This window comes from Eublepharis macularius, chromosome 5, assembly GCF_028583425.1.
Source record: "Eublepharis macularius isolate TG4126 chromosome 5, MPM_Emac_v1.0, whole genome shotgun sequence".
Classification (NCBI taxonomy): Eukaryota; Metazoa; Chordata; class Lepidosauria; order Squamata; family Eublepharidae; genus Eublepharis; species Eublepharis macularius.
In genome coordinates this window covers 27,449,878-27,477,548 of record NC_072794.1, presented here as the reverse complement: position 1 = coordinate 27,477,548, position 27,671 = coordinate 27,449,878, and the positions used below count along the sequence as shown (strand labels likewise).

The 27,671-nt window shown below is 41.6% G+C and overlaps 1 protein-coding gene across 6 annotated transcripts in view; it reads left to right on the top strand.

Moving 5' to 3' along the window:
* RASAL2 (RAS protein activator like 2) overlaps nucleotides 1-27,671 on the top strand; it is a 271,541-nt gene that overhangs the window by 215,888 nt on the left and 27,982 nt on the right. For all 6 annotated transcript variants that reach the window (XM_054980121.1, XM_054980117.1, XM_054980119.1 and 3 more), the window contains 5 exons: nucleotides 14,683-14,836; nucleotides 19,290-19,388; nucleotides 20,490-21,044; nucleotides 24,167-24,311; nucleotides 27,100-27,244. In XM_054980121.1, coding sequence (XP_054836096.1) covers nucleotides 14,683-14,836; nucleotides 19,290-19,388; nucleotides 20,490-21,044; nucleotides 24,167-24,311; nucleotides 27,100-27,244 — 1,098 coding nt within the window. The remainder of the gene's footprint in view (nucleotides 1-14,682; nucleotides 14,837-19,289; nucleotides 19,389-20,489; nucleotides 21,045-24,166; nucleotides 24,312-27,099; nucleotides 27,245-27,671) is intronic.

The following is a 27,671-nucleotide window of genomic DNA, read 5'->3' as shown; positions in this document are numbered from 1 at the left end:
TAGTTCCGAGTTCTCTGTTCGTATACCCCCCTTTGCAGAGTCCGAATTATATAAGTCTCTAATCTGTCTATACTGGAACCAATCATAGTTAGGTGATAGTTCCTCTTGCGTCTTTATTCTAAGTTTAGATACTTCAGTTTTAGTTATTTCTTTGTACGTTAAACATTGTTGTTCATTATCAACAGCTCTCGGATCAATCACCTCATATGGAACCACCCACAGGGGGGTTCCCTCTTGTAGGTAAATTCTATACTTCTTCCAGATTGTATATAAACTTCTCCTTACAAAATGATGCAGGAACATCGAGTTGACCTTTACTTTGTCATGCCATAGGTATGCGTGCCATCCAAAAAAATTTTTATATCCCTCTAGGGCTAATAGTTTCTTATTCTTTAATGTCATCCACTCTTTTAACCAAACTAGGCAGATTGCATCATGGTAAAGTTTCAGGTTGGGCAGTTGCATTCCGCCTCTTTCCTTTGCATCTTGTAAAACTTTTACTTTCACTCGAGGCTTCTTGCCTGCCCAAACAAAATCTGATATTTTCCTCTGCCATTTTTCAAATTGTTTAGAGTCTCTGATGATTGGTATTGTCTGTAGCAAAAACATTACTCTTGGTAACACATTCATCTTAACTGCTGCAATCCTACCCAACCATGACAAGTTCAATCTATTCCATTTGATCAAGTCTCTCTCTATCTGAGTCCATAATTTTTCATAATTATTCTTGAACAGATCTATATTTTTTGCAGTCAGCTCAACTCCCAGGTATTTCACCTTACTGGTTACTTCACAATCCGTTGTTTCCATTAACAATTGTTGTTTCTGCTTAGTCATGTTTTTGCATAATATCTTTGACTTCTTTTTGTTAATGAAGAAACCTGCCAAGTCTCCAAACTCCTTGATATTGTCTATCACTTTTGGCATGTTCTCCAGTGGGTCTTCTACAATTAACATTATGTCATCTGCAAATGCTCTGACCTTATATGAATAGTCCTTTATTTTTATTCCTCGTATTTCCTCATCTTGTCGGATTTGTATCATCAGAATCTCCAATACTAAAATGAACAACAATGGAGATAACGGGCAACCTTGTCTTGTTCCTTTACTAATCGTCAATTTCTTAGTCAGTTCATCATTCACTACAATTGCTGCAGTCTGGTCTCTATAAATTTCCTTGATTGCTCTGACGAATCTTTCTCCCAGTTGTAGCTTTTCCATAGTGGCAAACATAAAGTCCCAGTTTAAATTGTCAAACGCTTTTTCAGCGTCTACAAAGAAGAAACCAACCTCTTTGTCACAACGCTTGTCATAATAGATTGATCACTGTCCTTAAATTGTCTCTTATTTGTCTATCTGGCAAAAAGCCTGCTTGTTCCTCCTCTATGACTTCCGAGAGCCACCCCTTCAATCTCTCCGCCAATATCTTCGCAAAAATTTTATAGTCATTATTAAGTAGTGATATAGGTCTGTAATTTTTCACGTTGGTCAGGTCTTGGCCCTCTTTTGGGATCAATGATATATTCGCTTCACTCCAAGTATCTGGAATCCTTTGATCCCTAAAAACTCCATTCATCACCTCTTTTAGGAATGGTGCCAGTTCATTGGCCATTGTCTTATAAAATTTAGCCGTAAGTCCATCTGGCCCTGGCGCCTTTCCTAGATTTGCGGATTGTATTGCCTTGCTTATTTCCTCATCAGTTACTTCACTGTTCAACTTATTTCTCCAAGCTTCCGAGATTTCTGGAAGTTTGGTTTTCTCCAGATATGATGCTATTGATTCTTTGTTTACTTCTTTTTTATTATACAGCTTAGCATAGAATTTATAAAAGGCTCTACTAATGGTAGTCTGCTCCAAATACGTTTTATTTTCTTCACAGATTTTATTTATTATTTTCTTTTCCCTTTTCTTCTTCAATTGCCATGCCAAATATTTCCCAGGTTTATTAGCACCCTCAAACGCTTTTTGATTCAGTCTTTTAAGGTTCCACTCCAATTCTTTATTACTCATTGCTGTTAGCTGTTCTTGAAGAATTTTGATTTCCTGGTATATTTTCTTTTTCCCTGGTCTCTTTTTTAACTGTGCTTCTTTGGCTTTTATTTTCTCCTCAATCTCTTGTCTTTTCTCCTCTTTCTTTTTTCTTGCTCTGCCATTTAAGTCCATTAGTATGCCCCTTACAACCGCCTTGTACGCATCCCAAACTTTATTGGTTGGTACTTCTTTATTCACGTTGTACTGTATGAAAAACTTTGTCTCTCTTCTCAATATTTCCATATTCTCTCTTTCCTGTAACAAGTCCTCATTTATTCTCCAGGCTTTCCTTTTTCTCCTTTTTCCAAATTTCCACATAATTGGATTGTGATCTGAGCCTACCATCGGCATTATTTCTACCTCCTTAGTCCATAACGCTAAGTCTTTTGAGGCCCAGATCATGTCGATTCTTGATAGTGTAAAATGCCTTGCAGAATAAAAAGTAAACTGTCTGGTTTTAGGATATTCTCTCCTCCATACATCTTCGAGAGTCTCTTGTTAAATCAACTCAAAAAAGAGCTTTGGCAATAGTCCTCTTTTCTTTTGTGCTGTTGTAGTCTTTTTGTCTAATTCCAAATCTGTCACTCCATTGAAGTCTCCAGCAAGAATTATCTGGTCATATACAAGATCGTCTAAATGTTTCCTTAAATCCTCAAAGAAGCTTTCCTTTGCACCGTTAGGTGCATAAAGTCCGACTACCAACACTCTCTTTAAATTCCAATTGCATTCCACTGCTACAAATCTAGCTTCCACATCTCTCATAACAAATTTTGGCTGCAGCTCCTCTTTTATGTACAACACCACTCCTCTTTTTTTCTTGTTGGAGGCCGCTACAAATTCTTTGCCCAATTTTCCAGATTTTAAATATTTTACATCCTGTTTTCTGATATGGGTCTCTTGCAAACAAACAATATCACATTTTTGTTTTAATAGCCAATGAAAAATATTTTTCCTCTTATTCGGTGAGTTTAGTCCATTTACATTCCAAGATAATACTTTACACTCCATATTCATAGTTTTGTTGGTAAGTCTTTTTCATTGTCCTTAATAAATCGCTCCATCTCTCGCTCAGATCTGATGCGTTTTTTTGCCCCTCCAAACTCAAAGGACACTCCTTCCGGTAGCTCCCATCTGTACCTGATATTCATGTCCTTCAAAGTCTGAATTAGCACTTTATATTTTTTCCGGTCCAATAACACTGATCTGGGCAGTTCCTTCATTATAATAATCGTCTTGCCATCAATCTCCAATGGATCTTGAAACTGTTTTGTCACAATCCTCTCTTTCATATTTCTAGTTGTAAACTGCACAATCACATCCCTTGGTAATTTCCTCTGGGTTGCAATTTTCGAGTTCACACGGTACGCCACATCTAGGATAGCCACAACTTCCTCCTCCTCCTTCCCCAGGTATTCAGCCAACACCTCAGTCATCTGTTCTTGCGCTGACTTCCCTTCCACTTCTGGCAGACCACGAAAGCGAAGCTGCTTCTCCATGTGTTTAGTTTCTGCAACTGACATCCTCCCCTTCACCAATCTCATCTCTGTTTGTTGCGTGTCTATTAAATTCTCCATCGCGTCTTCTACTGTTTTAACTTTCTGCTGCGTTCCTTGTAATTCACTACTAATCGTTTCCATACCTTTTTTCACTTCTGACAGCTCCGACTTTACTGTCTGTGTAACCTCTTTAACCTCTTTAATAAGCTCCAATTTCGTGGCCTTAAGTTCTTTAATCATGTCTACAAGTTTTTTGTCCAGATTTTTATCCAGATTTTCTATTGCCGATTGCCACTCTTCTTTCGACATCGTGGGGCTTGCTTTAGCTCGCTCCCACGAATCTGCTCTCTTCCTTAACTCCGTGGCGTATAATTAAACGTTTTTCTTTTTTCAAATGTCCCAATCTTTGCCAAAATTAAAATTTTAAAATGTCCAAAATGTCGGGCGTCTTTTCTCTATGGTTTCTCTATGTTGCTGTAATCCAAAATGGCCTACTTCCTCTTCCGCTGAAGCCGCGACCCTTCCCCTTTCAAAAATGGCGATTCCCTACTTCCTGTCCTTCGGCAAGGGCCGCTTCTCTCCAGCCACTCTATTGTTGTTACGCACTTCCTGTCTCCCGTCTTCCCACAGCAGGTCTCGCGATGGTGTCTTTTTCCCACAGCTCCAAAACCACAGGTATTCAAAACAATAGTCCGATTTCTGTAATAACTTCTTTAAACTTAGTCTCTTTTAAAATACAACTCCTGCCGAGTCTTCACCTCCTTTTCGCTAGTCTGTTCCAGTTTAAAAATCTACTTTCTTTCCTCGCTGTTTTTATCAATCTGTCCCGTTTCAAAAGATAGCGATCTTTACCTTCTCTTCACTTTTCTCGGGTTGTAATCGCTGTTTCGATCTTAAATTCTCCTCTCAGCTTCCTTCCCCAATCGAAGCTTGGGTATGTAGGTCTTATGCCAGCCGAATTGGCCCCAAAACTGCCGCAGAGATTATAGCCGACCCGTCGCAAGGTGGGACCTCAAGGATCGGGGGGAGACTCGTTGGGTAGAGCCCCCCCTCGTCCGAGATCTAGCTCACCCTAGGGTCTTGAGCGTTCTTTGCCTGCTCCCCGCCTGAGAGCAGTCGGCCGCGGGCTATTTTCACCCCTCCGGCCGGTTAAAACGGCAGTCCGGTCAGCTCCGCGAATGGAGCTGCGTTAGACCTCCATGAATCCCAAACCGGAAGTCGGTGTTAAAATATTTTTGTAGTCTGCTAGCTTAGTCAGATTAGAAAGTAGTCTTTGAAAAGGAAGGCAGATCCTCCATTATTCAAGGGTGCTGGCATCAAATAAAAGAAGGATATGATTCAAAAACTAGAACTAGGAAGGTGGAGAGTGGAGCCATAATCCTTATCTGTTCTCCATCAGGAATCCATACTGATGATTGCAAAGGGGTAGTCATGTTAGTTTTTTGTAGCAAAACAAAACAAAAGTCCGATGGCACCTTAAAGACTGGCAACCGAAAGCTCATATTCACATAAAACGCTATTAGCCTTTAAGGTGCCAGTGAATTTTTCTTTTATTTGGGAAGTAACGCGACACTACTATTCTGTACTTCTAAAACTTAATTTAGGCAGCCCTGTGGCGCAGAGTGGTAAGCTGCAGTACTGCAGCCCAAGCTCTGCTCATGACCTGGGTTCGATCCCGGCGGAAGCCGGGTTCAGGTAGCCGGCTCAAGGCTGATTCAGCCTTCCATCCTTCCGAGGTCGGTAAAATGAGTACCCGGTTTCCTGGGGGTAAAGAGTAGATGACTGGGGAAGACAATGGCAAACCACCCCATAAGAAAAAGTCATGATGCGACGTCCCCCCATGGCTCATTAATGACTCGGTGCTTGCACCTTTACCTAAAACTTAATTTAAATGTGATGCTGGCAGGCAGGAGGAACTTAACTATGTGGTGTTGCATGTGCACATCTTTATTTATTTAGATGTTTCTACTCTGCTTTTCTCTCCAAAGGAGAACCCTAAGGCAACTTACAGCAATGTTCTCCTCTCCTCCGTTTTTACCCCTCATAGCCAACTGGTGAGGTACATAAGGCTGAAAGAGTGTATGACTGGTCCGAAGACACCCAGCTGTGGTATAGTGGTGATTCGAACCTGAGTCTCCCAGATCCTCGCCCAGTACCGTAACCATCTTGTGTAATCCTGGCCCACAACCACTACATGGGCAACATTAGCTTGCCAAAGATCATCCTAGCAGGTGCAGTGTTGGCATGCTCCATGTTGCACGTGTACCAGTGAGGTTTTAAATGAGACATGAAACATTGCACGGGTGCATTCTTTTTGTACCGTCAGTGTTGGTTTTAAATCTAGCTGATATTTCCCTGGCCAAGACTCCCTTTTGTTAGTCTTATAGTGCATTAGGATAGTAGGGAAAAGGTTAATCTCCCAGGTTAAGTGTAATTGGAATAGGGATTTGGGGGATGGGTTAATGGAGCTGTTGAGAAGAAACAGATTTTGGGCAAACATTAGCCCCCTCCAGCAGGCTTCCTGCCACTCTATGTGAGTACATGATCTTCCTGTTTACTGTAATCTTGCTTCTCTGTGATTAAATGCTGTCTTCGCAGAGACACTAAGCGCCACTCATTTTTCCAATACCTTCCCCCTCTAATACGGGAAAGGCTCTTTTAATCTACCATCATTGCTGGTCATTAGAAAACAAGCAGAGTGGCTTCGACTTATTATCTGTATGCTCAAACCTGGAGGGGGTTGGGAAGATTGCCTTCTTGTTAATTGCAGCACTAGAATATTGGATGAGGCTTGTGTTTTGCGGTAGGACCAAATTGTTACTGTTATTTTTTTTTCTAGAAAGATAGCTCTTTGCGTCTAATTATATCTAAAATTGCTGGACCTGGAAAATGGAAGGTTCCGCTCTCAACGGAATGATGACTTTTGCAACTTCCATTTCCCATCTGTAAAATGATTATGAGATATAGAGTGGCTTATGCAATAAGGCAAATATTACAAAATCAGGGCCTTCAAGATGGGGTCAGTAACTGAGGTGAGATTCCAACTACCAACTCTGGGGGTTGAACTGTAACTTAGTTCAGATCGCTTCTTCCTTATGAGTAGGCTTACCGTGTGCCTGCTTACGACAGGCAATCTGGTGATTTGCTCCATTGCAGAACAGGAGAGGGAGGAAAGATCTGGCTTAGTCACCATGTCATTTCCATGTACAACCTGGAAGTCACAATGGATAGCTCTAGGAATCGCCAGAGAATAGCTTTAGTTATGGTGATTCCTAGAGCTACCCATTGTCTCTTCAGAGTTGTACCTAGAAGTGATGTAGTGACATCAGCAACATCATATGTCCCTGCCTCCTAACCCTTCCACTGGTTGCTGAACTTGGCCTGGCAACCCTACTTAATGAGTGGAACATAGGCCTTCTTGTCTTTGAAAAAATGAGATCTTGCCACAGTTTATCCATGCTTTGATCAGACCCAGATTTGGTCCTCGCAATGTGCTCTGCATGGGCTTGCCTTTGAAGACTCTCTAAAAACCTGCTAGTGCAGAATGCAGTGCAGCAGACAAAGTTATTTGACTGAATGAAAACATGCCTTTCAGCCATAATAAAATAATCTGGTTTCAAATTAAATCTGTGGGAACTGAATTTATTTATGACTTCTTAAGAACTGCTTTCCTTTGGAAAGGAAGAAACTTCAAGGAAAAGCCTCTTCATCAGCCATCATATAGCACAATAGTTCATGTGATTGAGAGAGCAGTAGCTGACCAACTGCATGCCATAAGTAATTTTACAAACTTCTCTCATATTAGTCGTGTTTTTATCTAAACTGAAAAGTTCCAGACTTTTTAGCTTTTCCTCATAGGAAAATTGCTCCAAATTCATAATTATTCATAATTTTCCCAACTCTGCAAAATCCTCCATAACCTTGGCCACTGCACTATTCACACTCAATTCCAAATCATTTATGAACTAATGAAATAGTACTGATCCTTATGGTACCCCATTGTTCACTTCCCTCCATTGCAAGAATTATCCATTTATTCCTACACTCCTTTGTGTTGTTTAACCAATTTTAATCCACAATTTATTAATATTTAAGAAATGTTACTGTCTGAGCTTACATAAAGACCCTTCACAAATTAATAAAGCATTTATTAATTTATTATTTAAATACATAATAATATTAATTTATTAATACTGTATTTATTAATTTATTATGACATTTATACCCCATTTTTCTCCCCAATAGGGACTCAGAGCAGATTACAACACTTTCCCATCCTCCATTTTATACTCAAAACAACCCATTGAGCAAGTTAGGCTGAGAGAAACTGATTAGCCCGAGGTCACCCCCACCCCCCAAGCTACATATTATAGTGGAGATTTTGAACCTGGATCTCTTACATCCTAGTCCAATGCTAACCACCATGCAATTTTAAATCAAGATTTGTTTTTTACTGTGAAAGGAACATATTAGTATGCACTTTTATTTTGGAAGTATCTAATACTTGTTTACTTGGTGATTTAAATCATAATCACTAATTTAAATAACTGTACCTTGGTTATAGATCCAGAGGAGTTAGCTGTGTTAGTCTGCAGTAGCAAAATAGCAAAGAGTCCAGTAGCATCTTTAAGACTAACCAACTTTATTGTAGCATAAGCTTTCGAGAGACACAGCGGGTGTCTCTCGAAAGCAGTTGGTTAGTCTTAAAAGTGCTACTGGACCCGTTGCTATTGTACCTTGGTTGCTGCCCAGTTCATTTCTGAGCACAATTCCAGGTATCAGTGTCTACCTTTAAAGCTTTAAATGGACTGGGACCTGGGTATCATAAGGGCTCGTTTTCCCCATATATATCTGCTGAAACGTTAGTAGCAGCAGCAGAGGCTTTGTTGAAAATGCCCTCATTGGCAGAAGAAAGGTGAGGGGCCGCAAGGGAGAGGGGCCCACTCTGTGATAGATTGTGGCATTCGCTCTGTGATGCTGTATGCCTGGCATCTTCTGCGTTAAGCTTCAGGTGCTGGGAGTGTTTCTTCGTTTCACCTTTCTTGATTAGCTTTTATGCACGTGTGGCTAGTTTTCAGTCTCCTTTCTTTGACTGTGTTTCATTGCGGCTAAATTGTTGTCCTTATTTATAGCTGCTTATGTATTTCCATCTTTTATCTGCTGCTAAAATGTTACCTAAGTGCAGCTGTTTTTATTGTTTTGATGCAGTTGCTGGTTTTATTGTTTTTTTATTAGTTTTAATTTGTTGTGTTTGTTCATGCGTGTCAAATTACGGTGTTGAGGCAGTATATAAATAATTTTTTTTAATGTCCGCTTACCCCTTCCTGTAAATTGCTTGTCTGTGCCATTTATAAGTGTCCTCCTTGTCGTTCCTCTCTTGGCACGAATGTCCAGAAGACAGGTCAGGGTTCCAAAGTATGGAGGCCACTGCCAAAAAAAACCGTCTTCCCTGAGCCCACTCACCTCACCATGTGTCAATGAGGACACACAACTCAGGCCACCAGTATTTGATCTCCTGTTGCTGGCAGGCTCAAAAGAGCCAAGGTTACATCATAACTTCCTCGATCCTAAACCATTCAGGGCATTATAGACCAGTGACAGCACCCTGACCTGGATAGCCCAAGTAAGCTCGATCTCATCAGATCTCAGAAGCTAAGCAGGGTCAGCCTTGGTTAGTAATTGGATGGGAGACCTCCAGCGAAGAGTAGGGTTGCAGAAGTGGGTAATGGTAAACCACCTCTGTTAGTCTCTTACCTTGAAAACCCCACCAGGGGGTTGCCATAAGGCAACTATGACTTGATGGCACTCTCCACCACCAGACCAGTGGCAGCTGTGCTTGGAAGCAAATTGGCAGCTAATACAGTTGGCATAGGGCAGATGTTATAGAATCTTCCTAACAGACCCTAGTTAAAACCCATACAAGCCATGATTTGAACCAATTGCAGACATTCCTGGAAATCAGCCTCACAAGCTGCAGTAATCCAATCTGAACGATGACAAGACATTTATTGCGAGGGCTGGGTCAGCCTTCTCTGGGAATGGCTGCAGAAAAACAGCAACTTGGAGAGGTTTGGGCCTAGCATTTTCCCTAACATACTAGTTTTCTACTAGTAAGGAATTACTGTGTTTGGAGGACCATTTTATCGTGAGCCCCAACCTGCCTTCTGCAGTGTACTGATTTATATCAATGAGACTTGAGGGAAGCAGACAAGTGTCCAATCTGTGCCTTTTGTCACTTGTGGTTCTGCTCATAGACTGTATTGCTTGGTCCCACTTAGCATTTTTCCAGTAAGGGTAGTATTGAGAAGTTAAACGTAAACTTCACACAAAAGGAACCACACTGTGAGTCACTCACCGCTCTACCTGGCAAGCCGTTTGTCTGCCACCATTGCCCAAACAGCCTGACTGCTGCCACCCCATTTCCCCCCACTCTGCTCCAGGCAGCCACATGAATGTGTTTGTGATGGAGTGGTGGGGGCTAATTCACAGGGGATGCCATTTAATGTGGTGACCTTAATATTCATTATCATTTAATGAGATTATCCTTGAATCTGGAGGGAAGAAAAAGTCTGTTGAAACACACATGACCGTATAGATGTTTGTGTGTGATATTTATGAACCCAGCCAAATTGTAGTAGAGCTGCCGCTTCAGAGACAGTATTCAGAACCAGTGGTATGGCTGCCTAGGATGCTGAACAGATGCTAGTGGAGGATTTAACTTGTGCGGTTAGGTATGGTAAATGTCTCCCGACGGAGAAGGATCATATATAAGGCAAGATAAATAGGGCTTTTTGGATGTGCCACTCTTTTACCCTGCTCTGTTCCCATGAGGCCATTCAAAGGCTGACTCCACTCTCTCTTTCGGATCTAGTGTCTGGTTAACTTGCTGAAAGGGGAGGGAGGGGTCTCTTTCCTCAGAAAGGTCACCTTTGCTGTGTTTGCCGAGCCTGCTCTCTGCTCCCCGAGCTCTGATGGCTGCTGCTTCTCCCTGCTGTCTTCCACCTCTAATCTCCTTATAGATGTAGTGCCATGGCAACAGGCCCAGGGCTGAGCGAGCTGGGCACACACCAGGAAACCTTGTTTGTGTCACCTGAGGGACAGAATACAGCGTGTGAAAGATGAGGCAAAGAAGGGTGATGGCTTAGCCTGTGCGGACGGAACCGTTTTCATCCCGGCCAGTTGCTTGTCCTGGCTCTTCTAGGAAGATCGTCTGTGAAACTTTGCAGTGGACGCATCTGCGCCTTGTCTGGGTTTGGATTTGGCCGTTGCTGCCCTTGTGCTCAGGAATTCCTCTTCTGAGATGTAGCCAAAGAGGAGGAGGTGTGGGGGCCCCAGGATACATGGCGCCGCTATGATTTGGGGCTGCACGGTCAGATGGCTGTACAATTGTTTCATGTAGGTGTACTGCTTTGCACGCAATTAGTTGTCTGTACATAGGAAATTAGTTGATATGAGCTGTTTATCATAAGGTGAGCCTTATAGTACTGTGCCTGTTCCTTTAAGTGTTCCCTGCTAGCTCCCTGCTCTAAAGACCCAAGACCAGAATAGATATGAATTCCTGGACATTAATCCCCACTGTTCATTTCTGTTTTCTTGGGTTCAAGAGAATGGACCAAAAGAGAGAGAAAGAGGTGGGCTTTAACAGCACATAGGCGGGAGATGTTAAAAACGGAGGATTTTGTTAGAGTAGCTTTTTTAAAAAAAAATCAGCGTTTTAGGTATGCTTTGTCTAATCACAGTTAGTAAACAAATGTTCATGGCTGAAGTTCTAGGTTTACATTGGCACAAGCAGCTGTTAGAAGAAGCAGACAGCAGTCAAAACATTTACACTCTGTTTGTCAACTTGTGTTTTCAGAATTGTTTTCTTATTCCTTGCTTGCAACGCCATCAAGGCTGCCCCTACTTTGTTACTCTCTTTTGTGTATATTGAAATGTGAGCATTTTCTCTGGTTAACAATTTTTAATCAGGGTGGTCCCAACAAGCAAGAACAAAGCCAAGCAGCTCTTCCAGTTGTTTAAGGCATTTAAAGGGTTTCTCTTAAACATGCATCACTAGCAGTGCAGTACTAAGGTGGCTGGGGATACATGAAACTGCTATATACTACATCAGACCTTTGGTCCGTCACGGTCAGTATTGTCTACTCAGGCTGGCAGCAGCTCTCCAGGGTCTCATGTTGAGGTTTTTCCCCATCTCCTGCTACCTGATCCTTTTAACTGGAGATGCTGGGGATTGAACCTGGGGCCTCCTGCATGCCAAGCAGATGCTCTACCACTGAGCCATAAGCCCCTCTTGTAGTTGCTACCTTTCTCAGCGGCCATGCTGCTCTGCCGTTTGAGGGCTTTACACTCAGAAATCAATTAAAAAGGTGAGGAGAAGAAGCCCTGGGAACATCTGTTCAAAGCATAGGAGGACTACCAGAACAAGAGCGGTAACCTGCAAAAGGGGTGGGGTGGGGGTGAAAAAATATGTCCTGCTTTCTGTTGATCTTCAGTAAATCTAATTTTTAAAGAAAATAATTTAGACTTGAATGATATAATGAGTCAGATCCCAGGGGCCCACGCTGCTATCAGTAACACTTTCCTCCCGCATGAGGAGCCTTCCTCAGAAGCAAGAGGCTTTCTGCAGCAGTGGAAGGCTCTTTGCACCAGAAGAGAGCGTCACCACTAGTGGGGTGGACAGAAAAGAAAAAAACAGGTGCAAGGTGGAGGAATTTCCTGAGGTTATTGAGATCCCTATGCGTTTTGCTTTAAGCCTTCATCAGAGGATCTTCTATACAGCGTTTCAAATATCACCTTGAGCAACAGCAAAGCATTTTAAAGTCATAATTCTTGCACCTGTTTTTTCTTTTCTGCCTATTGGTTCAGCCATTGTTCCTCCAGCACTAGTGGAGTGAAACCATGAAGTCAGCCCAGTATATAGGATTCCAATAAATATAGCATTCAAGAAGACTCCGGGAATTTTTTTTGTATTCCAGAATGAAGGGGAAATTATTGGGAAATTACTCTCTGCTTTTAAAAAGAACTAATTATTATCATTTGGTCAGATTATACTATGAGCTTCCTTTTCTAAAAGTCAAATACAGTTTAGTTGGATCATAGTTGAAAGTATGAAGTAAATGACCATCAGATAAGAGTCATGAAAAATTTGAAGATGAATAGGTAAACCTTTTGTTTGTGCACATTGGCATGCAAGAAGGCAATGCTGCAGAAAGCGGGAAGAGAGAGACAAATGCTATGTTTCATTCCCCACACCCCAGTGAAACTAGTTGAAACCACTACAATAAAAGAAAAAATTCTCAAGCAATAACTACAGTAAAGACTGAGAGCAAAAATGTAATTTATGACTAAAATAAACGCAATGTTTTATGTGCATGCCTGACTGAGGCCCACTAAACTACTATGTTGTATTCTTTCTTCCATTGTGTAAAAATATGACTTTTTGAGAGGGCTTTTCTGGGGTTCATGAACTATAAGTCTGAGCCTCACACTCTTGTAAGCCCATTCACTTCAGTACACTTAGAAAGATATATACTGTTTAGGATTGCACCACATGTTAGTCTTTGTTAATCTGTATATTTCAAACAGCTTTAAATAGCATCCCCAAAATGCAACAAGAGTAAAGCATTTTAAACAGTCATAAAACAGCACATATACGTAAAATTGTAGTAGCTTATCAGTCACAGGTTGGCTAGCTTTATTCACCCAAATCCTGTTGAAAGAAAAACATTTTACAGCCCATTCAGAGAAGGGGCCTTCAGAACCTCTTCCAGAAATTGATTTCAAATGGAAAGGGGCTGCCACTGGAAAGGTCCTGTTTTTTACAGCCACGAAAATTGCCTTGCAGATCAAAGGAAGTGTCAACCTGGTCTGTTGACCTGGTCTCAATTGTTGGGAGGACACATATGAGGAGAGATGGGGATTTATTTAGGAAAATGAGTCCCAGACCACAAAGGCTTGAACTTTAAAACCCTGGTAACTTGAATTGAATGCTGAATGAAATCGTTAGCCAGTGTAACTGATGCAGAATAGATTTTATGTGTGTGTAAGCTGTGACATACTAGTTAATAAATGAATAGCAACATACTGCACTGATTGAAACTCGTAAGCTATTTTCAGGAGCAGCCCTATTTAGTCAGGCCAAAAAACTGCAGGAGCATGGATTAGTGTGACCAGGTCAGATCAGTCTAGAAGGCATGAGAAGGTGTGCACAGAGTGTGCATCAATAACACTTTAATGGCCACATTACATGTGACGTAGGGGAGGGGTTTCTGTGTTTGTGTAATAGATAAGTATTGGACTTAGACCCAGAGAACCTGGGTTTATTTGTTTACTTCATTTATACCCTGCCTTTCTGCCCAGTGCGGAACCACAGCACCTCCATTGTTCTCCTCGCCTCGATTTTATCCTCACAATAGCCCTGTGAGTTAGGTTAAGATGAGAGAGACTGGTCCAAGATAGCCCAGCAAACTTCCATGCTGGAGTGGGGATTCGAACTGGGTATCCCAGCTCTTAGTCAAACATTCTCACCACCACACCACACCAGCTTTCAAACCCTACCAGAAGCTTCAAGCTTGTTGAGTTGCCTTGGTCACTGTCTTTTGTCAAACCTGCCTTGATTAAATGGGCTCCTTGGAAGAAGGGCTAGATATAAATGACATAGGTAAATACTTTGTTCCAGGTGCTTTCTGATTTTACAATACCCAGTTAATTCCTTTCCAGAACATGTACATTGGAAGGATTGAGAGAGGGGACCTTTAGATGTACCATTTTTCCCCTTCATAGATGCATGGAATATATACAGCTTCTAGGCATATCAGCAAGGTTGACATTAACAGAATCTTGGAATCTGTGAAAGAAGTGGATAGCATTAATTTAAGAGATGTTGATACATGCATTCATTTTATTGAGGTTTATAAAGCCAATTGTTAAGAATATATAATGCCAACAAGCAAAATATTTATGATTTTCTGGATCTGTCATATCTTGTCTGGCATTTGTCAGGGCTATCCGGTTTTTCAAACACAGCAATCAAAATGAGGCAAACCTTAACCAGTGCTTCTTTAAAAAAAAAAAAAAAAAGCTGTTTTCTTGAACCAGCTTCTGTCTTTATTTTTTCCTGGTGTCTTATTTCTAACTCTTTTTGCTTTTGCGCAGGTCCAATCCTTTACCAAAGCTGAAAGAATCTCGTTCCCACGAGTCTTTGTTGAGCCCAGCTAGCGCTGTGGAGACATTGGATTTTGCCACTGAAGAGAAAGTCTTGGTCAAACCACTTCATAGCAGTATCCTTGGACAAGACTTCTGCTTTGAGGTAAAAAAAAATCATCTCTTAAAAAGAAATACCTAGATCGCTTGACCTGCTTGGTCTGGTTGCTGATCTCACTCTTTCTGGGTTTCATTACTGGGTAAGCACACTAAGATTTACCAAGGCAAGGGTGTGGACTGAGCTATTCATGAGACAGTTTTAAAGCCCTTGGGGACTACTGACATCAATCATTCAACAGGAAGAAATATTGTCAGCTGTGGAGCTATCCCAACTGAACATTACAATGAGTTGCTGAGAGAAAGAAAATACGAAAGGGGTGATCTGTTTTTGAGCCAGTTTTAGCTGATGTAGGTATATACCAGCTTTAGCCTTGCATCAGGGTTGGGCAGATGTTTTGATTACTGTTCCAAAGCTCAGCCTTTTCCTGGCATGGTTTTGAAACAGTTCCTACATCTTGTTTGTGTGAGTAACAGAAATATAGTAAGTTAATAATTTCAAATATTATATATTTTTTAAAAAATTTATAAAACACACAAGAATTAATCCAATCCCCAGTTTTCTTTCTCTCTCTTTTTTTTAGGTTTTTAATGCTTGGATCAGATATGTTGTAATTTTATCCAATTGTGTATGGTGTGTATTGTACAAATTCAAACCACTGAGGAAGGCCTCACAGCCTAAATGCATTTGGTTTTGGTTTACAAGTATTCTGCGTTTTAAACAATTGTACTTGGTCATAGGAAGATGCCTTTAAATATGTGACATCTCCATGTATACAGCTTCAATTACCTTTAAAAAAATTGTACTGTGGGAAAGTACTTCTATATGAAACCAAAATTCATACATTTTAATGCACAGTTATTTTATTATTTGTAATTCATTTAAAATGTTATGATTTAATATATTTTTAGCCTTTTGACAATGATTACCCCTCCCCCAAGTCTTTTTTTCTTTCTTCAGCCTCTTTGGTTACATTTTTTTTAAAAACTCCACAGCTCTTCATTATTAGTCAATCTACACCCTGTGTGTGAGAGAGTGTATTTTCTCTCCATCTGTCACTTAGACATGTGCACCCTCCTATCTGTGCCCAGAAAGAGGGACCAATAAGAATGAAATTGGAGAAAGGGAATCCTGAGCACGAAACATGGGGGGACACAAAGGATTGTTCAAGTGATTGGATCAGAGCTTGTATGATTAATGAGTTTAAGAGCCCCATTCCTCCCTCCCTACATTTTTCCCCCTTTGGCATTCATTCATACTGTGAAAAAAATTAATGCAAGCCTTCCAGATAACTTTTCAAAATAAATTTAGAAAATAGTTTCTAAAGGGAGAATTGTGGTTCTGTACTGCACTGATCCATAGTTCTTGGAAGTGTGTGAAAGTTCTTGAGAGAGAAGAGAAGCACACAAAATCTTAGACCTCGGTTCACAATAATCTGCTCTTGTTTGCCTTGGAGCCTGCACTGGCAACTTGGTTTCTTTGGAAGAAACACTCAAGCATTATTATGACACAATTCCCATCACCATTCCATTATAGGAAAACAAATTTTTATTTGGCTTCCGTCTGTGTTGAGAGAACATAGTCAGCTCACTCCATAGTCAGCCTGCTCCACAGAAAAAGAAAGCTATCAGCTGACACGGTCACTTAACTCTACTCCGTCCTCAGTCGTCCTATTTAAAACATCTGAACGGGAAACTGTTCTACTGTCACGATAAAGGGAACAAACCGCTTTGTTCTCACCTCTTAGGAATTTTTAAGAGGGAGGGTCCTCTGATAACCACCAGAACAGAAATCCAAATTTGGTCATTGACGTTCTCTGAGACAAGTTGAACAGAATGACCCATTCATCGCTGAGTTCTGTAGCCCTCTTACAGGAGGCTGTTTCACTCTTAGATTTGTCCTTCTAATTTTCTGCCCTGTATTGTACCCTCTTTAAAATTAAGCTTTTGTTGCTTGGTAGCTTGCTGGATCCTTAAACCAGATATTTTCCTTTTGCCATTTAGTAACAACATTGGATATCTGGTGCAGAATTTTATCATCTTGAAAATGTCAAAAATTTCTTTTCCTAAGCATATTTCTAGCATTTTTGCCTTTGGGCAAAACTGAGGCCTGGTCTAAATGTTACACTTAACCACATTCATAGTTGGTAATATGACGTCTGGCATATTTACCACGTGTTGATAGTTATGAAAGATAATATGCATTGCATGGAGTAAAGGTTTATTCTCCTTTAAAGTTGCTGCTATTGTAATGTGTATCCCCCTCTCAGAACTCCAGAGCTTTATAGTCAATGACTAATAGCTAACTTTTTAAGGGAATTTGTAGAAGCTGTATCTAAAGCCAGTACTTTGAAGGAGGACCGTAAGCACATCTGCAGCTAGGCAGTGTGAAATCAGAACATAGCAGCCCACAGATACATGACATGATTAAACGTCTTGTTTTCTCTGTGAGCATAACACAAACATGCAAAAATGCCACAGGTCAAAAACAATGTCAGATCATCACGAAGTTCTTAGGTGAATTCCTGAAGTGACTAACATCTCAAATCACCATGTACACATAGGAGTGCCATTCTCCCACCCAGGGCAGGGGATCCCCTGCTTCTACCTTCTCCCCCTGCCTCCACTTACCTGGCCAGTGGGGAGGTGCACCCCCTGGGTGGCACAGCGCACCCCTGGGCAGCGCAGTGCACTGCCGCGCCCACAGCAGTCCGATTCACACCCCACAGCACTCCCGTTTTGGGCTGAATAGTGCCCTGCAGCAGGGTGATTCAGCGTGGGAGCACTCCCAGGCCACCATTTGAGTCTAACCCTAACCTGCATGGTGACATCACTTCCCAGAAGTGATGTCATCGCACCAGTTAGGAGCACGTATGCAACGCGCACATGAGTAGAGAACAGAGGGATGATGTGAGGTAGGAACCAGTGTCCCAATCTCCTGCCAGGGGAGTGAAAAGACTTGGCAACTAAAGATGAGCACGAACCGGAAAAAAACGGAACCATGCGGTTCATGGTTCGTCGCATTTCATGAACTTTCACGAACCTGCCGTGGTTCGCGAACCGGTTTGTTTGGTTCTTTAAAACGTCACATCCAGTTCAGCAAATTGTCACTTCTGGGTCAGCAGAAGGTCACGTCCGGGCCAGCAGAAGGCCACTTCCAGGTCAGCAGAAAGTCTGCAGGAAGTCCATCCCCCGTTGTCTAGGAAACTGATTGATCAGCACCAGGCTGTCTTCAGTGACGAACCAAAAAACAAACCAAACGAACTAGCTTAAAGTTTGTGGCAGTTCGTCAGAAATGGGCTCTGACAAACCACCAGTTCGTGAACCACGAACCGACCCGGTTCGTCACGAGCTTTGGTTCGTATTTCGGTTCATGCTCATCTCTACTGGCAACCCTATGTACACATGGTAACCTTTACAAATGAGCAAATGTATCACATAAAAACATAACATTCCATGTGGTGTGTGTAGAGCAGGTTTTAGAGGGGCCTGTCCTGTGAAGTCTCAGAACTGCATAGGGAGGAAGAAGTAGAATGTTCAGGGCTTCAAAAGATTGAAGTTTGCTACTTGAGCGCTCTGCCTCTTGTGCTTCACTGCCTGCCCCTTTCTAGTCTCCATTAGGGATGCTTACAAAATCCTCCTATGTTGTACTTCTCCACATATTTTGGATTCAATGTTACTAGAAACATTTACTGGCATGAAATCCAGAATTCTTCCGTAGTCATATTTCCAAAATGCACTCCCAGAATCAAACAAAAATAAAAGAGAGACCTCAATAACTAATTCCTGTATGGATTGTTTTGAAGGTGTTTCTGATTTTTTTTTTGAAAAATTTCCTGTGCTCTTTTTTTTGTTTTAGAAAGTTGTCAGTTTTCTTACTGCAACATAAAAAGTGCATGTCTCTTTAATGCTAGTCCTTTGTATGCTCAAATCTGAAAAAAGTTTTAAAATTTGGCACACGAAGGAGATTCATTTTGAAGGAGTTCTTTGTTTCCACGTTGCATAGATACGTTGTTGTTCTACTGCAAAAGTACCTATGCAATAAAAATATTTTTTCCTTTTCAATTTCACTATTTTAATGTATTTGTAAATGATAAGGATTTTTTTTCTTTGTGCGAAATCCCTGGTCAACTTCCTGAAATTTTCCTTTCTTGCTAGAAAAAAGCCATACCAGAGCTCAAGCTATACTAATGTCATGGAACTGAGTGAATCTGCTCATCCATAGTCTTCATCTGTTCTCCTACTCTTTGTAAAAGAGAGAGAATTCCTTTAAAAAACTGATGCACCAAAGAAAAGACAACTACACTGCCATCCTAGGCACTGTTGCACCTTTTTAAGTCCATTAACATCGGTGAACTTAAGGGTATACTTCTATGTTTAATTTGCCTTATTTTAATATTGCCAAGTAATCTAGGCTCCTTTTGTAAGATGTTCAACGTACTCTGTTCATTCTTTTCTTATGCAAGCTTGCCATTTCTTGACTTTCTCTTAACATGTCCTAGGTCACTTACTCTAGTGGCAGTAAATGCTTCAGTTGCACATCTGCTGCTGAAAGAGACCAGTGGATGGAAAACCTACGGAGGGCAGTTCAGCCTAACAAGGTACTATATAAGGAGAAGTTCCAGGAAAACATCGAGTGGTAAAACACACCCTGAATAATTACATTCTTGGCCAAGTGATATATCAGACTCTTCCCCGAACAAGCCCACACATTTAATTAGGTTGATGGCATCAATATAGCTACCCCAGGAGGAAAATTGCTCAGTAACACCAAATGATGCTCTCTTCAGCTTTATACAAAAGTGTAATAGATTATCCTTTTAAAACACATGCTAATGATCCTGTTCTCTAGCAGACCTATCATTGTCTTATTGGAAAAAGAGCCTGTGTAAATTACTCTTGAACTTTTAGTGTAAAAAAGAGCCCCATTGGCCAACAGGCAGATGCCAACAGTATATGAAATTTGGTCTCTGAGTTCAAAACATAATAATATTCTACAGAGCTTTATCAGTGTCAGTCAGGTATTACATTACTGGCCCTTTCCACTAATCCCCATATTCTACTAATTCCACTAGTCCCGCTTATTGCACTGATGTCCATATTTTATCAGTAATTAAGGAATATCTTGCCATCTTCTGTCTGGATGTATTTCAGTCTAGCTTTCAGTTGGAATAAAAACTCCCTTAATCAGCCTAATAGACAATCGAATTAGATAGAGGCTGTGTGACACTTAATTCTTTTGTATATCTCAATGGACTACAGGAAAATTGACCATCAGGACTATTGGGTGGGTTGGGATTGGGAGACACTGTTGTGCAATGATTCCACTCCTACCTCAGGATACTTTCTGAAGGTGGTGCTGGGAAGTTACTATTCCTCCCTATGCAAATAATTCTGTTGGGTACCATCTTGTGTCTCATGATGTTCAGCATCTACATGGAGCCTCACATGGATGAGGTAGTTGTTTGGAACATGGTGTCATCAGTAGGGTTTAGGAATTTTCTGAATACATGGGAGTTCCTTGTTTCCCCTTTGTGCTGCTTTTCATGATCTGCACTGGGGCCAAGACTACTATTAGTTATAGTAAGGATTATAGAATAAAAGATAAAAGGGTATTGTGCATTACGAATTTCTCTATTGCAAAAAGCCTTGTATTGTCTGACCAGCATTGCTGAACCAAACTAACCAATTATTGTCTGTAGGACAACTGCCGTCGAGCTGAGAATATATTGCGCCTTTGGATCATTGAAGCCAGGGAATTGGCTTCCAAAAAGAAATATTTCTGTGAATTGTGCCTGGACGATACTTTATTTGCCCGCACTACAAGCAAAGCAAGAGCTGACAATATCTTCTGGGGCGAGCACTTTGAATTCTCAGGACTTCCATCCATAATTAACATCACTGTCCATATCTACAAGGATGTGGAGAAGAAAAAGAAAAAGGATAAAAATAACTATGTCGGTCTAGTCAACATCCCTGTGGCCAGTGTGACTGGCCGTCAGTTTATGGAAAAGTGGTACCCCATCAGCACCCCCACTCCCAATAAAGGCAAGTCTGGAGGACCTTCCATCCGGATCAAATCTCGATACCAGACCATCATCATCCTGCCCATGGAGCAATACAAGGAGTTTGCCGAATTTGTCACTAACAATTACACCTTGCTGTGCAGTGTGCTAGAGCCTGTGATCAGTGTTCGGTGCAAAGAGGAAATGGCCTGTGCTTTAGTGCACATTCTTCAAAGTACCGGCAGAGCCAAGGTAAGCACAGATGCAGCTTCTGCATCCAAATAATGTTGAGAGATGATAGAGGAAGTGCTCGCGTTGGTGTCTGTCAGTGAGAACCCTGGTCAACAGACGCCAGAGAACGGGAATCGTACAAAACACATACGTTTAAAGAGCAATAATTCAATGTATTATTTGTAAAAGAAAAAGCGAGAGAAGAATATCCAAAAGCATCTGCTTGAATAGGCATCTACTGATATAAAACATCTCAGCTTAAACATCTCATTATTATAGAAATACAGTATAGTGTTCATCTTGGTTATTTGAACTATTTGTAAACAGCAATTCGAGGACAAGGGCAACGTATGTGGAGTTATCCCACTGTATCCTCACAATTACCCTGTGAGATGAGTTAGCCAGAGAACAGGGACTTGCTGAAGGCCATCCAGTGAGATTTCATGGTTGAGTGGGCCTTACTGAATGCGTGTTAAATTCCATCACCCCTACATCTTGTCTAATGAACAGCTCAAAAGACCGGTGGAGAGAGAGTGGGAGAGACACAGATGTTTCTGAACCACCAGGTTTTGCCAATAGAAAGAGGACGGGGCAGATCCATGGAACCTTCCCTAGCTAAGTTCATGTTGTGGGTTTTTGCTGTCATATTGCAACCAACTTATGATGACCCTGTATGGTTTTTGAGGCAAGAGAAATTCAGAGGTGGTTTTCCATTGCCTGCCTCCGTAAAGCAACTCTAGACTTCCTTGATGGTCTCCTGTCCAAGTACTAACCAGGGCTGACCCTGCCTGGTTTCCAATGTACAACAAGATTGGGCTAGCCTAGGCCAACCAAGTCAGGAGCTGTGTTTGTGTTGCTGCTCAAGACTTGACTCTCCTCAACAAAAATAGCTTTATTATACTTTTTAAAAGCTGATGACCACCAAGTGATGGACAGGGCAAACTAGTTTGTTCTAGATCCATGATTTCCAAGCGTGTTGCCTCCAAAGATTATAGGATTATAAGAAACAGCTCAGAGAGATGCCTTGGTAGGGACGGGCTAATTCAGCACACGTTGGATAATGCACTTTCAATGCACTTTATCAGTTGTTTGAGGTGGATTATTTGTTCCGCACACAAAAAAATCCATTCCAAATGATCTATAAAGAGTATTGGAAGTGTATTATCCAACGTGTGCGGAATCATTAGGGACTATACTCTGTGCCTATTGGGTACAGTCTGCTGATGTAGATATGTGCCTATTAGGGAGTTTCCACATTGCTAAACAAGCCATGTTAATTAGGTATGCTTTGTTTCAGAAAGATTTCGGCTTTGTGCTTGTTTTCAAATTTTCGGCTACCATACACTATTGTATCTTGCTCACTGAATGTCCTAACTGTTGTTCATTATTGTACTTTGCTGAGTGAATGTCCTAGCTGTTGATTATATTGTATCTCACTTGCACTTTGTAATCTGCCTTGGATCTCAGTGAGAATAGTGGATTACAAAGAAAGAAGGAACGAATTCTTTTCTGCATTTACTTGTCTATTGAGGAAGCACTGAATATTCGGGGGGATTCTAGTACGATGCTACAGGGTGCTGAAATCAGTGTATGCAGAGCACTTAGGAGGCCTGTTGGTTTTATCATTGTCTTGCATGAACTTGAGAGTACACCCTAGAATGCTCCCTGTGTTCCTCAATGGTATACGTTGGAAGGAAAGTTCAGTAGTGGTGGACAAAGCTCATCCACCATTGCCTACCTTCTCATTGAAGAGTCCTTGAGGCACTTCTGAGAAGCATCTCTTGGGCACAGTTTGAAAAGCACTTTCCTGTAAAACAATCATGTGGCATCTCTTGATAAGAGTATTCTACTGATCAAGCAGGATTAGAATGACTTGGCTCATTTTTTTATTTAATACCTAGCATTGTTTGTGTAATATTTTTCTGAAATATCCCAGGGAAGTGTTCTTATTGTTCCATTGAACCAAACTCTTTCAGCTGTATATGTCAAGTGCCTTGCTGAGGGCAGCACTTTTAATAGGTGGGCTCTAGCCATTGCAAGTCACTCAGGGCTTAGAAGCCTTTCCCTGAGAGCTTCTGTATCTGTTGTCTTGCCTTTTCAGCAGGCTAGAATTGTTTGTCTCATACTTAGAACTGATTACTATATTCTAGTGGCAGTCAGGGTGCAAGCTATGGAAGGGTACACTGGAGCTTTCTCCATAATTTCAGATGGCATGTGACCATTTCTCTGGTCTGCCTGAAGAATACGGCCAGAGTTCTGATGCTGACTTACGAAGCCCAAATCACTGACACTCTACCTTTTCCCTACTGTTCATTTGCAATGTCTGGAGTGGACTGCCGGAAGTGAGCTCATCGATATGCTGGGAGAGGGCCAGCCTGTGGTGTTAGAGTTGTCAGTCTAGAGACCAGAGTTCAGTTCCCTGCTCTGCTGCAGAAGTTCACGGGGTGACCTTGGGCCAGCCATGCTCTCTAAGCCTAACCTACGTCACAGGGATGGTGGCTATGAAAATAAATTGGAGGAATAAATTGGGGGGAAAGGAATCATGGTACAAGTTGCTTTGCATCCCCACTGAGGAGAAGAGGGGCGGGTGGCGGGGGTTAAATAAATAAATAAATAAGGAGAACTCCAAAAAAGAGATGTCCTTTCTAGCTGCTACTCTGCATTTTGTTTTCTAAGCAGGCATTTTAGTGACTGAGGGCAAGTATTATGATTGTATTAGTTGAACATTTACACTAGCATGTTGCCAGAAAAATCCTGGCAGTGTGCCACTTTTTTGTTTGGGGGGTGGTGGTGGGTAACATCATTTTGTTTTTAAGTGAAAAATTATAATCACAATAAAAACGACCAAATGAGAACAAAAGCATGTTGGAGAAAGAATAACCTGGTACTCTACTGGGCTCTCTAAAAAGTATCAAAAATAAGATCTCAGGATCTGGGACAAATGGGCTTCTCATTTGCTAGACTTGTCATGTTCCTTTGTACCAGGCACAGTAACTTAGACCACAGCTTTGCAGCTCCTTTTCTCTTCTGAAGTTTGTTGTTGCTGAGGGAAGCATATCCTGACCATCCTACTGCCTGGCACAGTACAATATTTGTCTTTGACCTAAAATACCTTCTCCTCCCATTTAATTTCCCCCCTACAGGACTTTTTGACTGATCTGGTGATGTCTGAGGTCGATCGCTGTGGGGACCACGATGTCCTAATCTTCAGGGAGAATACACTTGCCACCAAATCTGTTGAGGAATACCTCAAGCTGGTTGGACAGAAGTATCTGCAAGATGCCCTTGGTATGGCAGTGCTGGGCTCTCCTTCCTCGTTTTGTGTGACGTTTGCAGAAATCCGGGACATATCTGCTCAGTGGGTTCACAAACATTGTGTTAATTCCAATTTAGTTTATCCACTGACGTAGCATTTTGGTCTGGTTATCAGCTGCTTCCAGCGTTATGTTACTGTCAGGGGAAACAACATCAGCATTCTCCCATTGCTGCTCAATAATGTCATATGGCTGCACAGGTTGGGTGGGTGGAGCCCATAGTGAGACTTCTTCCTACTGTAGTTACTCTCCTCAGAAACTGAAAACTTCTGATGTTACTAAACCAGTATAGGCCAATAACAGGATTGTGGTAGGGCAGGAATCCCTTAATGAAATCCATAAGCTTCACCACGAGTCCTGTCATTTTTAGCTCTTCCCAGAGTTATAAGCCACACCTACAGCTTTGTTCCTACAGGAAGCTATAACACTATCCATATAGAATATGTTCTCTTTTGGAAAAGGTATAGGGTATCACACATGCAATGTACGCACAAGCTCTCCCCTGTCTTTTTTTTTTTTTACTTCCCACCTGACCTGATCTGGCTTCTATGTTGTTCTATTAGTCAGTACTCTAAAACTCTATACATGCTTGCAGCATGAACTCCTCTTCGCAATGGTGATGTCACAACTCTGGCTCTTCTTCCAGTCACATGGCTCTGATCATTTGTAATTTTTTATATGTGCTTGTACCTCGCTGGCACAGAGACATCACACATCATGGAATCACAGCCCATTTAAGGAGCACAAGGCGGTGCTTCGTGCATTCGATCTTTTCTGCTGAAAAAATAGCCCATAAATGCCAGTCAACAATGCAGACAATTGAAGCTTAGGAAACACAGCCGATGTGCCATGCATCAAATTCCACCAAATTTGTGTTGTCTGTTCTGTTGAATCATCTGTGTTTTTTCTTGAATGCTTCTTTCAAACATTAATGGGGTCTTTCTTCTAGTAGTTATTCCAGTAACTCTCCCAGTTGCTCACTTTCATGTTCTCAAAATGTTCCCGTTTCTTTAATTGCCTAATATAAGCCGCAGAGTTCTCTATTGAGCAGTAGTTGGTTCCCTGCAAGTGAACGTTCAATTCACTTGACTCTCAGAATGCATGTTTTGCATGTGTTTCAAAAACTAACCCTCTTTACCTGTCAAGGATCAAGGATAACTATTAAGAATAATCCAGATAAGATCAAAAGCCATGGTTAGGTTATATCGCAACTTATTTGAAAGAGTGATTCTACAACATGTCTCATCATAAACATGTTGTCATAAAATCCCTAGTGTGAAAGAAGAAATTAATATGCATCAGGATATAGCGGAGACGCACTACTTGGTTTCCATTTTCAGGATCCACTGTTTATGGAAAATGGGAAGGGCGGAGGCAGCGGCATTCCTGGTTAGCTTTCACCCCTTGGGAAATGCACAATGGACTGATTCAGTTCAACAAAATGGGACAGGGTCCAAAGAGAAAGCTGTGGACTTGGGGAGGAATTCCTGATTGCCCCCCACGCCTCAGATGTTTCAGATATAAGCAATGGTTTTAGTTGCCATTGATAACAAAGTCTTTCTGTCATTTATACTCTGTAAGTTAGAAGCCACTTTGGGCAGAACACTGGGAAAAACAAAGAAGCAGAGAATTTGGAATTCTGTTCGAACTGCATTTGCAGGCTGTTGGCTGCACAATTGGTATTTTCCTCAAATTTGCTCTCTTTTTTTGGTACATATTTTGTCAGGCTGCAGAGGTAAACTTTTGGACTTAAATGTAACGAGGAATGGGTTAGGGTGGAGAAGCAGAATGTCAAGAAGTAGGGCGCAGAGATGGGAAAGTAATCTGTGGTGTGATATGCCATTTAGCCTTCAGCTTCTGGGCAGTCAAGCACCCTGGTTTTTCTGTTCCATAGAAACTGGCCAGATTGTACTGGGATTTTTGCAGTGTCTAGAAACTTGTTCAGATTCTCACAACGCTCAGAAGATTGTTCTGCAATCCAGATTAATTGTGCAAAGTCAACAGCCAATGTGCTTAGAAGGGTATAACCCTTACTTAGGGGGGCGCTACTTCTGAAGTGACTAATGAGATGAAAAGCATACACAGTTGCAGGAGCTAACAGAAAGATGCTTGGGCTGCAAGGAGCAATTGAGAAATCCCTGCTACCTATGGGCACTTCAGAGGAAGCCCCCCCGCTGGGCTCTGCTGTAAGGTTGCCAGCCCAGTGTTGGCAACCCCTGGGAGATGGGGCGGTGGGGTGGAGTCACAGCAACGGGCATCACACTGATGCTGCAACATCACTTCCAGCACAAACCCTGAAGCAACCTTACCATGTCTGCACAACACTGATTTTGCCCTCTGTTTTGCTCTCCCTCTTCTGCTGAGCAACAACAGGGCCTGAGTAGAAACAGAAGGCCTGGCAATCCTGCACTACTCCCAGTTAACTCCTTGCTGTTATTGATGAGCTCCTAGAAGCAGCAGTGAGCAACATAATGGCACGGGAGGGTGGTGGCAAGAGGACCGTTGCTCAGCACCAGCCCCTCTTAAAAAAGAATGTGCAAAAGAGAATACGCAAAGGGTGTCGCCTCCTTTGTACAAGCAGATCTTGGCCAAGCATCCAATGATTTGCTTTGATTGTGCTTCAAGCCGGTATGAGAATCAGTGAGTGCCATCGTACGGTACTGTGAAATGATCACATCTGCCCCAGGAAGACTGATACTGTGCAACAATATACCCAAAGGCTTTCTTCTGATTTGTCTCTCTGTCTTGTTGCCCAACTTAAGGTGAATTTATCAAGGCGCTGTATGAGTCAGACGAGAATTGTGAAGTGGATCCTAGCAAAAGTTCACCCAATGATTTGTATGATCACCAGTGCAACCTCAAAATGTGTTGTGAGCTGGTCTTCTGCAAAATCATCAACACCTATTGGTGAGTGTCTGGGTGGAATTATGTCTCAAATGGTTAATTGTTGGGATTGTTTATCTGAGGGAAGTGAAATTGCCCTTCCCCTTTTTTAGAAAGTTACAAAACCAGAAACACTTCTGCCAATACCTTCAATGTGCTAGGTTCTGCTGCCGCAATCCATTCAAAACTTCTCCTCCACAAGCCCCCACTGAAATGAATCCGCATCCTAGTGAATTGTGTCTGCTGGGCATCAGAGTAATTATTGAGATGGGCTAGCCTTAGAAGTCAGGTAGAACTGCCTAGCCGAACTTTTAACTGGATATGTGAAAAGTGAATCAGCCTTGATATGTATGTGAACAGTGAAACTAAAAACTAGGCTGATTCCTAGAAAATTTTGTCAGCGGGCGAAGGAAGAAAAATAGCTTTCCTGTATCTAAGCGATTACACAAGG